General features: G+C 57.4%; 1 protein-coding gene across 1 annotated transcript; it reads right to left on the reverse strand.

Moving 5' to 3' along the window:
• Positions 1-9,064: 9,064 nt before the first annotated feature.
• NGA_2049810 (uncharacterized protein) lies at positions 9,065-9,789 on the reverse strand. The gene has a single exon (XM_005854586.1). The coding sequence runs from the start codon at positions 9,475-9,477 to the stop codon at positions 9,130-9,132; it is 348 nt and encodes a 115-aa protein (XP_005854648.1). The 5' UTR covers positions 9,478-9,789; the 3' UTR covers positions 9,065-9,129.
• Positions 9,790-12,100: the final 2,311 nt, after the last annotated feature.

Below are 12,100 nucleotides of genomic sequence, written 5' to 3' on the forward strand. Positions count from 1 at the left end.
TGTGGGTAGGAGGCGGTGGCGATGGAGGCAGTTCGCCCATCACGATCAGCGCGCCGGTTCCCAAAGGAATCATCGAAGACATAGACGGGGAGGAGTTGCGGAGAAGTAGTCGGACCGAGTAAGGGGGTGGGAGGAGGATGGAGGGAGGGAGGTAGGTAGGGGTACCTGGTCTACAGTCCGGATCTCGGGGGAGAGCCCCCCATGTACGCACAGGACCTGTCCGTCGATTAGAGCGGCCAGGTTGAGGTAATCGAAGACGTCCACGCAGTATTTCCAGGCGTTGGCGTTCCCGTACTTGCGCATGCACTCTTCGTAGAAACCGTAGACCTGAGCCGAGCACGGGGAGAATGGGACGGGAAAGGGCGGTACACGGTCAGCCACTCGGACGCGAGCTGGTCGCGCACTTTCCATCCGGAGGAAGGAAACATCCACCTGCATGTAGCAGGAGCACGGTTTTTACCAGGGCCACCAGATCCGTGGGCGAAAGCATGGAATTGGGGGGCGGCTCGTGATCCGCCCCTCTGCCCCCCTTGCCTTACCTGTGTAATCTGTCTTGATTCGTGATTGCCGCGGAGAAGCGTCATGTTTTGAGGATATCGTGCTTTAAGACACAATAGGAGGGTAAGGGTCTCGACACTGTTGTGGCCGCGGTCCACAAAGTCTCCCATAAAAATGTAACTGGTCTGAGGAACCTCCCCTCCGCAGGCGAAGAGCTTCAGTAGATCGAAAAATTGCCCGTGGATATCGCCACAGACCGTGACAGGGCTGCGCACAGGTTGTACGTTGCATTCCTCGATCAAAATTTCCTTGACCTGCCCCCAGAGATGGGTAGGGGATGAAAGCGAGAGGCGGACGGGGGAAATACAGGAAAGAGACCGTGGGTAAGCCACGCAATGAAGGCCCCCTATGTTCAGCACCGAGTGTGCGTGGATGAGATGCACATGATGCACGATACATCTGCGAGCTTCCAGTACCCGGAGGGAGGTACGGGAAGATGGGTTTGGCTGCGACGCCAACACTGCTGTACACTACTGTCCGTCACCACGTACCAAGCTACACAACTTCTTCAACTCATGTTCCTTTATGCATTCTCCGCGTCGTAGCGTCTCTATCCATTCGTCTATCATGAGCCTATCTTGGGAGTGTGATTTGAAGACCGAGTTCCGTGCGTAATGAGTGTGACTCAATGTTGTATCAGTTCGGGGCAAAGGGACGGTCGTGAATAGGACGCTAAGTATCAGTCAATCAAGATCCCGGGCACGAACAGGAGAACAGATCGGAAACATGGATGCTGTTCAGAGAGATGCGGAGCACGCCCAAAGCATGGCAATGGCACGGCTGAATAGATGGTTTCAGACCGTGTTCGTAGCCATAAGTATAGCACGCAGCAGACGGGTGAGGCGGTTCCGGTGGAGGGTGAGGGTGAAAAACAAACACAGGCAAAAACGACAAGCCCAAATCACAGCAGTAGGTGTGACAGATCCTGCATATCCATGCCCATTGGAGGCGCGAAGGCCCAATAAAAAGGGCTCCGTGTTTTTGCGTTGTAATGTACCCTCCCCTTCGCTTTGGTTCTCGCCAAGGGAGATAAGAGCAAGCGAAGCTCGAGTCCGGCCTATACCTTCCCTCCTACTTTGGGCAATTTATTGCCTGTCCTTGGAGGCCGCAGGACGCCCTTCCGCGCATGTGAGGGCATGTATTTTGTTGCACGCGCTGCCGGTGTCGTACATTTCGCTTTGTCGACATGACAGGCTCTAAAAAAGTTCCCCTTCCCGATTCCTCACATCTCTCCTCCCTTGCATTCCGCGACTCATGTCTTCATTTTTATTTCGCTCAGACATTGACGCTGGTACAAGGTGGTTGTGCGAGCGAAAGATTGCGGAAAGTATGCTAGCTACTGAAGAGGGCGACGTAATAGAGTCCACTGTGGAGACGAACACGACGGCAGTCGATCCGGCGATGTCTGAAATGAGGGAGGATCAACCTGAGATAGGAGATAAGTGTGAGGGAGAAGAAGTAGCAAACAAAGAAGACGCTGCTAATAGGACAATTATTTCTCCATCGCGAGGCTTGTCCCCGGGAAAAAAAATGCTCTGGCGGCAAGAAAGAGAGACGTGCGAGGCAGGCATGGAGAAGGAGGAGGCGAAGAAAGAATCGGATAGCAGGGAGGATGGGGCCACGGGCAATGACAACCATCTCATGGATAATCTGGTGGACTACTTGGAGAGACTTGCCATGCTTTGTGAAGAGCGTTGTACGCCCCCTCGTGAAAATGAACACTACAAGCAGCTGGGCGAGGACGAGCGCGAGGAAAAGGCGGCGGCCATGGAGGAGGGAGAGTGTTTGGCCGCTCACCACGGCGCCGCGTCAGTAGCATCGCAGAAACCATGTCCTGGGCAGGATCACTCTAATGACGGCCCAATGACTGCCGGAGAAATCTCTCGATTACACCGGGAGTTGCTGCGTGCCCGTGATGTGGAGGCTGGGTTGGGATTGCACCGATGCCCGCCTGATGCCTTACTGGCCCTGGTTCCTTACTTGCTCATGCACATGAAGGTGGGAAGGACCTTGAACATGGTGCGGGAAGCAAGCGCCGTGCATGAAGGGGGCGGGGATGCGCAGGCTTGGGTAGGATCTACGGACCAGGGAGGTAAGTGCTTGCAACAGGCGTTGGTGAGTCTGGAGGCAGCAGGGACTGCCCTCTTAGTGATGACTGCCCCGGAGATAGACAGGAGGTTGATCACGCAGGAGTTGGTGGAGGAGGTGGTTGGGTTGCTGAAGCATCACGTGACGGCGCACGTGCTTCCAGCCGTGGACCCGCAGGCTCGGGGTGCCATCGTGGGGTGTGGGCGGCCGGAGGGAAGGGGAGAGGAGGATGAGGAAGGGCAAGAGGAGGAGGAAAATGAGGAGGAGGAAGAAGAAGAAGGCGAGGTAGCGGGAGGAAGGAACGATGGGAGGACGGAGGAAGAGGATGAGATGGGCGAGGGAGCGGAGGGCGGGAATGGAGGAGGGGAAGCGGGTCATTCCAAAGGGAAGCGGGGGACGGGCTCTTCCAAGAAGGACGGAAGCAAGGGCCGAGGACAGGGCGGAAAAGGAAGCAGAAAGCCAGGTGGCAAGCGGCGGAGGCGGAGCAGCCTCGGGGTCAGCTTTGAGGAGCGGGCCTACCTCCGGCCCCTGTTGCGGCAGCTCGTCCGTCTTCTTCCCAAGGTCCAAGAGGCGGTGGACCTGGTGGAGGCCCTCATCCTTTCGATCAGGGTCGACGACCCCGTCCTGCTTGCCCTCGGCCCCCTTTGCGCGAGCATCTTGGCCGTGGATCCCGGGGCAGGGGGTGGAGGGCTTGGGCCGGCGCAGACACTGGCGCTCCTGCAGCCGATCCAAACGAGTTCCATCAGTCTGTTGCAAAGCATCTTTGGCAGGTACGAGAAACACCGTTCGCTTATCCTGGAGGATATTCTGGGCCTGTACTCGAAGCTCCCGGGTGGCAAACGTCCGATCCGAGCTTTTCGGCTGCACTACCGGGCGGCTACCTTGGGCACGGAGGGTCAGTCCATCCAAATGACTAGCGCTCTGGTCATCCTCCTTGTCCAAGCGGTGGTCGTGCGGCCCCAGGCCTTGCTAGAGGGGCGGGGAAAGGGAGGGAAGGAGGGCGGAACGGAGGAGAGGGAGGAGACATGGATCTTCGACGGGACCGGCGATGGGCAGGATGCGGGGGGACTGGAAGGAGAGGCAGGAATCTTGGCCGTGGCCCACCAGTTCGCGGGGGCCTTCTTGGATCGGTGTGCCCGGAAAGAAGGGGGCACGGAATTCCGGCAGCTTCTCCAGCACCTGGTTGACGACCTTCTCCTGGCCTTTCTACTGCCCGAGTGGCCGGGCGCGGAGTTGCTGCTGCAGGCACTGTGTACCCGGCTGCTGCGGGACCTCTACCAGCAGCAAGGGAGGCAGCAGGGTGGGCGGGAGGCCGGAAAGACGGATTCCATCTATTTCTTACAATGCCTGGATTTGTTGGGACGCATGCTGAGCAAACTGAGGGAGCTTTGGGTCGTCATGGAAGGGTCGGAGGGACTGGGGGTGGGGAAGGACGACGGCGTGGCTGGAGGGGGGGAAGACGCGGGGCGAGTTGTCTCGGAGGCCGTGGAGAAGGAATTGAGCAAAGCCGTGATAGAGGAGGAGACAAGTAGGGAGGAAGGGGTGCGAGTGACCGAGTGGTTCAGGCGCGTCATGCAAGATAAGATGGATAAGGCGGGGGCAAGGAATACGCTAGGAAGAGGGTTAGGACTGTCCTTGGAACTCGAGCATGAAAGAAGCGAAAAGCTCGAAGAGGAAGGGAAGGAAGGGAGGGGCCAGAACGGCCAAGAAAGGGATGAAAAGCAAAGCCTGGAGGCGGATACTAGGGCGGATGGGATGAAGGGAAGGGTAGCGGGGGAAAAGGGGCGAAAAAGGAAGCGCGGAGGGAGTCCGGGTGTAACGGGATCGAAGACCGAGGCTGTCTCTGGGAAAGAGGGTGGAAAATGCGGTCGACCTAGTCAGCAGGAGAGCAAGGCTACGCAGGCCCAAGGGGATGGAATAGAGGAGGGCGTTGAGGCGGAGGGGACGAGGGTGGAGGTGGAGATGGAGGAGGACGCCGAGGAGGAGCTCGCGGAGGAGGGAGCGCTCTCGTCGTCAACCTTGACCGACTTGGACGTGACCCGACAGCTCATCTTGAACTATTTGACTCACAAGGCCCGTCGAGGGGAGTCTTGGTTGAAATTTTCCCGTCACTGCTTTCTCTCCCGTTGGGTGGCCGAGAGCGCCGACGCTTCCCCCTCCGCGCTCACGTTGGAAGGAGAAGAGGATGGGCAGAATGACTTAGTCAGCGGGCATGCGCGGATGCCAGCAGGGGAAGAGCGACGACATCCCTCTTACTGGTGCTTCCTTGCCTCGCAGTGGGAGATGCCCCCCGCCGCCGTCGTGCATGGGGAGGCCGACCTTTACCATGTCTTGCCCACCGAGGCCGTCGTCCACCTGAATCATGCTCTTGCTGTGTCCCGGCCTCTCCTTCAATCCCTGGGCCTCCTTCTCTTCCGCCTTCTTGCCTTGCTCGGCCAGGGGCAGGCGGCGTGGCGGGCGCGGGTCATGAAGGCCTTTGGGAACATTCTAGAGAGCGACCCGTTGCTGATGCTGGATGCGCAAGTCAAGCAGGCAGTCGTCGATCGATTTCAGGTAGAGTCATCGCGTTTATTCCTTTAAATATTCACCAATCGGTCGACGTTTCTCCTTGCATGCCCCTTCACTACTTCTTTCTCTCGTCCCCCCAAGTCAACACACACGCACTCCATCTGACCGCGCTCTCTCGACCCCTTTCTTGACTGTGTTTCTCCTCCAATCTCTCCCTCTGGAAGGACGAAGCAACCTCCGTGCGCCAAGCCACGGTCGAGCTGGTGGGAAAGTACGTCCTGCAACAACCTTCCCTCTTTGACAGCTACTACCAACCCCTCCTCGAACGCATCGTGGACAAGGGCGTGTCTGTGCGCAAAACCGCTGTAAAGCTCTTGGGAGAGTTCCTCCAGCGGTGCCCGACGCACCCGTTGCGGACAGAGATCTGCAGGCGTCTGGTGGGGAGGGCGAGCATGGTGAAGGAAGAGGACACGGTGAAGGACCTGGTCCAAGACTCCTTCCAAGCCATGTGGTTCTCGGTGGGGGTTTCTTCGGAAGCATCTGCCGGGGAGGGAGGGAAGGAGGACGAGGTAGAAGGGGATGGAAGCGATGGGCATGTCGCGGACGAGGAAACAGGTTGGAAGCTGAAAAAACTCTCCGAGGAGGAGCGGTTGACGGCGGTGGGTCTGCAAATGGTGGAGGTGATTGCTGGTGTGGCCAACACGGACTGGCTCGTGGCGCTGTTGACCGGCTTGCTTTTCGGACCAAACGAGGGGGGCCAAGGGAAAAAGGAGCGGGGAAGGCAGCGGAAGGTGGTAGCCCAGCAATGCGGCCGTGTGGTTGAGGTCCTGGTGAATCTGCTCTTGGAACTAGACGAGGGGAACCAGCCCCCCCTTGGCAGCAAACTCCCAGAACTCGCCACGCCGGCCAAACAACTCCTGGCAGTGATCGCCACCTTGCACGTCTTCAGCCGGGCCGACCCTCGCTTCCTCCTCCCCCACGTCGATACTCTCCTTCCTTACCTGAAGGGTGAGAACCACTTGGAGGCAGCGGAGGAAGCGGCCCTCTGTTGCAAAGTCGCTCAGATGGTTGGCCTGGTCCTCCCCCACCTGAGCCACCCAGACCGGGCCGTGTACGCCCAAGTCGGTCGAGATCTTGTCCTCATCACCTACCAATTCGGGGCGCCGACCATACACGCCGCAGTGCAGTGCCTTGCAAACCTCTGCATCTGCGTCCAAGGCGGTGACCCCGGTCTGATCCTGGGCCTGGCCAATACCTTCTACCGCGTCTTGCTCAAGTTTCGGGAAAAGCCTAGCTTCGCTCCCCAGGAAGCGGACTATACGACCCGTTCCTCCACCCATCGCGCATTGGTTGTGCTTGGATGCGTGTGCCGGTACTACCCTGGATTTTCCCCCCCCTTCCGGAGCCGCTGAGGGAGCCTTGCCTTTGGCCATGCTCGACGAACCCTTGGCGGAGGAGCTGACCTGTGAGAACGCATTTGTGATGAGCTACCGTCTGCTCTCCCTCTATTTGACCAAAGACTTAAGCACAGAGACGAAGGCCGTGCAGGCCTTGTGTTTACTTTTCACGGGCTGCATGCCCCTCATGCTGACAGCTCAGCGCGATCATGTGGTAGGTCGAATGTTGACCCCACGGGGGGGAGTGGCGCGAGCACCAGTGCGTCTGCAGGCCTTGAAATCCCTGCGAGAGGTATTGCTTGCCGAAGAAACCCGGGTGGAAAGTGGAGCCGCCCGTGCCCGGATGGTGCAAGCGGGCGTGAGCGTCAGACAGCGGGTGAAAGGAGACCAGGACGCCGAGGCAAGCATCGTGGGAGGGGTCATTCAGGAGCACCTGGACTCAATCAAGCACCTCCTTTTTGACCGCGACGATCAGCTTCGCACTGCGGCGCTTGGCATCCTTTCCGTTCTCCACCGTCAAGGCTTGGTCAACCCCTTACAAACCCTACCCGCGCTGGTTGCCTTACAGGCCGACCCCTTCTCCGCCATCCGCGCGCACGCCTATCGACAGCTTTTGATCGAGCACGAGAAACACCCTGAATTCCTTCCCGCGCGGATCCTGGAGGGAGTGAGCCTCTCGTACACTTTTCAGAGACGGATCCTGAGCGGGAGAGCGAGAGGGGGGACCGGGGAATTGATCTCGGCTGTCGTATCGTCGGGGGGAGGGGAAGGAGGCTGGGAAGGGCGGCAATCTTTCTTGGGTCCGGTCTATTCGACGTGCTTGCGGCAGAACCGGAAGCATCGGTATTCTTTCCTACGGAACCTTTTGGCTCTCTTCGAGGAAAAAACTGCGCGGGACGTCCATGCGAAAGCAATCCGCCAAATGCTGCAAAAACAACAGGAGAGCCAACAACAGGAGCCGCATCCTCATCGTTATGGTAACACTGCCCGGCGCACCTCGATAGGCGTTCCTACAGCTGCTGCAGACCCGAAGGGCCAGAAGGGTTCGCTGGATCCTCATTTCCTAGCCTACGTGGCTCAACTCCTTGCTTATTTGCCCTTCGATGTTCAGGAAGAGCCGCTTTTCCTCGTTCACTCGATCAGCCGGACGGTTTCTTTACAGGGCCTCACCCTGTTGGGTGAAATGAAGGCGTTGTTGACGGCGTTAGGTAAAGACAGGAAAGGGAAGGCTGTGGGCAATACAGCTTGGAAAGGGGCAACGACCCTGGGATGCTGTGATGAGGACGAGGACGATGACTATGGTGGGATGGATGAGGTCAAAAATGGGGAGGGGGCAAGAGGCACGAGCGGATACCTTGGCGTATCTGTGCCCACGGGCTCTCCGTCCCGCGCGATCATGCTCGCCCAGTTAAAAGACAAAGCAGGCACGGCCATGTCCCTCTGCCTCCTCCTCCACCTGAAGCACTGGCTCAAGAATGTCTACGTCCTGAGCGACGAGCGCTGTCAAGAAGTACGTTCTCTGGGAGGACAGGGGGGGGGCATGGCGGGAGGAAACGCAAAGACGGAGCGCCCGTTGTCTAAACCGGAGGGATTGCCGGATCTGCCTTTGCCGGCGCACTTGTTGGCTTCGTATCCGACGTCTGTTGCGCATGGAAGGGAGGGAGAGAAAGAGGAAGAGGAGGAGGTGCTGGCGGTGCTGGAAGGGCAGTATCGGGAGTTTGCGCTTCTGGTGAGGCAAGACCCGAGCGACTTTGTCTTGACGCAGGCGCCGCCTCGAGGCGGAGGAGGAAGGGGAGGGAGGGGGGGGGAAGGAGGAGGGCGAAGAGGGGCACGAGGAGGGGGCAGACGTGGGAATAGTATGGGAAATGCAGCCGGTGGTAAAACTGGAGGACGGAGACAGGGAAGGGGGGGAGGAGGGGCTCGTTGGAGGGACTATGAAGGTGAGTCTGACAGCGAGGATGAGGGGGCCGCCGGCTCACAGTGAAAAAAAAGATTGTAGGTCGGACGAGCAGAGAAATGCGGGGAAAAAGGGAGGGAAGGGAGGGCTCAGAAAGGGGGCCTTAGAATCCGCTATGATAGAATGTTTGTACAAAGAGCCGGCGACAAATGTGCAGTCTATGGAAAAAAAGTACACTTGAATGGGAGGAATGTACTGAAGATCGTTACGTGATGGAAAGTAGTGCTGGCCTCGTGATTCACTGTAGGCACGGCCTGAGGCGCTAAGGGACATCGTACCGAGGCACAAGCGCGGGGCTCCCCATGAACGACACAACGAGTGAAAATATCCCTGGCCAGACGCCAAGTCGAAAGCAAGCAGAGATGCCGGTGAGAATGAATGTCCTCGGATAGTTTTTATGGCTGTCTAGACAAAAATGGCCCTCCATGGGGAACGGCGCTGCTTGAACATCTCTCTGAATTTTTTTTTGGGCTTTATTCCCTCTACATGTGTTACCTGCACTCGATACCTCAGCATGCTAAACGACGCGATTTGAGTATCACCCCGCCCCCCCCCCCTTACTCTCTACCCTTTCGCTCCTCATCCACTGCGGCGGAGCTCTCATTTTGTGTTCAAGCCTGCTCAGCGTGCGTTCCACCAGCATGCCGACAAAGCTCTATAGACCAGTCGAAGAGCCTCTATAGATAAGGCCTTCGGCATCGCCGTAGTAGCATATTTGATGGGTGAAAATGCGTGGCAACAAGACGGCTGCTGGCCCCGCATGCCTGTTATGACACAGACACCCAGGTCCTGGTGGGGTCTGCGCCATTCACCGAGGCAAGTCACCACGCCGCGGGCGGGCACACCGCGCAGAGGGATGGACACCCTCACATGGGGTAAAGTGGATGGTTGACAGTCATGACGACTGATAATGCCCAACTGTGGCCTTAGCAACTCCGTCAGGAATCTATTGCCCTGAGGGGTGAGCATGCGGGGAAGTTCTCGGCCCTGTTCTTCGTCTAGTGCACTGCTACCGCCATGCCGGCTCCCGCTGAGCCCCCTGCCTCGCTGGCTTTTAAAGGGGGAAGGGCCTCCTCTTCGTATACGACGCGGATGCGAAGCGTGCAACTGGGGCAAGGCGCTACATCTTCTCCATCCCAGAGCTCTGCCAAAGTTATCACGAACTTGTCACCACACGGGCAAGGATAAGTGTAGTGCTGCTCCTCTTCCTCAAAATCCATGTCCTCTATTTCGACCTCTTCGTAGATGCTCATCTTCGATATGTGTGCCGACAAGTCTGTTAAAAAAAAATGGGGCAGTAGTGATATGAGCCGTCCGATTTCATTGCTGTACACAAAGTTTATTGCGTATGCGCGGACGAGCTTGCGCCAGAAAGCCAAGGTTACAAAATCAGTACACAATATACAATGTGTTCCATATCGCAACGGGCCAAAAATGTGCCTTGACTCCGCTCCACACACATCAGGAGGAGGAAAGTAGCTGGCACCGTCGCGCCGTCACGGACCTTCAAAAAAGAGCCATGAATTTGAGCGTGGACCCGCTTTCCTAACCCTTCTCCAAGCCACCGAAGAAAAAGGCCTCCCCGAGTGAAAATACACGCCTGCACAAGCACCGTCTAGGAAACCACAAAAAACCCAACCACATGCGCTACGTGAAAAGAACCATTGTTGTGAAAGACCTCGAGTTGGCGGGTAAAATTAATCGAGACGTATTGGTAGTTTTTGAAGTGAATGTTGGGGGCCAGGGAGGCTTCTTTGCCTCCCCTAAGCCTCTGTTCTTGCACGTGGATGGCTGCTAGGCCTCACCATTGATCGTGTGCACACTTGCGCCCTGTCCCAGTCTTTCTCCCATACACCCTGACGTCAAGGTGTGTGCATGTTTTTCATGGTTTGCATGGAACATTTGCGTCCTTCGTGACCTCTGAGGTTCCGGTCGTCGGCCGCAGGGCGGGTGTTTGTGTCCGGCGTTTCCAAGCGTTCGAGCTGCCACACGGCCAGACCTGCATGGGGTGAGGAATGGGAGAAAATACCACGGGACTGGACCGTCGGAATGCTTGCACGCACCCCGTGCCTTGTCCATATGCACAGAGATCTGCTGCTTGTGAACGCGTGAGATGCCCTACAATCTTCTCGGAGGAAATTCGCACGTTTCTACCATAAGCAAAGGAGTGCATGGGGACTTATGATGGCTGCTATGGCGCTCTTGTTTTCCTTGGTCAAAGTATTCGGCGCGACGCGAGCCAAATCAGACCAGGCCCAACTAGCTTATATTGCCAAGATCATTTGCAATAAAATATGCTAATTTGAGACCCCTCAAAACGACCAGCAGGTCTCAACAACGCATCGTTTTTAACAAACAGGGCATGATCAAGGCCTCCGACCCGGCAGTCACCACGGGCTAATTTACCCACTGCTTACCTGAAGACCTGTGTGGGAACGATGCAGCGGGGTCATCCCTCGGGCGGCGGGCCAGGTGGTGTTGGGGACTTTATTGGGGCTGGGGGACCCGGCGGTCTGGACACTGACGTGTACAGACAACTGATGCAAGAGATGCACGGAGATGGAAGTCGGCAGCAGCTGCAGCCGCAGCGGCAGTATCAGCATGACCCTTACAATCAATCGAACCTGTACGGGTACCAACAGCAACAGCAGCAGCTTGGATATGGAAACCCAGGACCGCAAGCACAGACGGCTGATTACAGTCGCTACAACTACATTGCACAACAGCAGCGGCAGCAGCAGCAGCAGCAGCAGCAGCAGCAGCAGCAGCAGCAGCAACCTATTCAGCAATCGATCGACCCTGCCATGTTGGAGCAGATGCTGGCAAGTAGTGGGACTCCTTACCAATCGACTTACCAACAGCAACAACAAATGTACGGGCAGGAAGCGCAAGATTTTTTGCCACATGACTATCGACAACAACAGCAGCAGTTGCTGCAGGAGCAACTTCTCCTTAGGCAGCAGCAACAGCTTCAAGAGCAATATCAACAGGCGCAACACCATCGTCACCACCGAGAGCCACCCCAGCAGCAAGAGCAGCCACATCAACATCATTCACAGGAGCTTCATTATCAACGGCAGCAGCAGGAGCTTCATGCGGGGCAACTCGACTCGTTCTTGCACCATCAACAAAATTTCGGTTCTCAGAAGCACCTTGACCCCTATGCAGCAACACGAAATGCATCTTACGGTAACGCTGGAGCGGACGGAAGCAACATGGCTTCGGCCTCGGCCTACATGGCGTACGAACAGCAGCATCAGCAACAACAGCGGCGACAGCAGCAGGCGGCCCACCATTTGCAGCAATTCCAACAAGTGCAGGATTCTCATTCCGGTCTGGGCGGCGAGAGCATGCACTTGTCATCCCTGGGAGGCATGACCGACGTCGGTGCCTTTTTGGCCGGCGGTGCCGCCCCGCCCCCGCGGCAGGACGTAAGCAGCTTTTTGATGGCGGACCAGGGGGGGGGACAGATTGGGATTCGACTTGGCGATGGGGGTATGGGGAGAGGCGGCAATTATGCGTCAAACTTGCCTACTGTGGGCGACGACGCCGGCGTGGATTCCATCTCGGGGGTGGCCGGGGAGAACGTACG

This window comes from Nannochloropsis gaditana, assembly GCF_000240725.1.
Source record: "Nannochloropsis gaditana CCMP526 unplaced genomic scaffold scaffold452, whole genome shotgun sequence".
Taxonomy (NCBI): Eukaryota; class Eustigmatophyceae; order Eustigmatales; family Monodopsidaceae; genus Microchloropsis; species Microchloropsis gaditana.

Excerpts from the sequence above, each read along its gene's own strand:
- NGA_2049810 (XM_005854586.1), bottom strand. The coding sequence starts at position 9,477 with ATGCTCACCCCTCAGGGCAATAGATTCCTGACGGAGTTGCTAAGGCCA.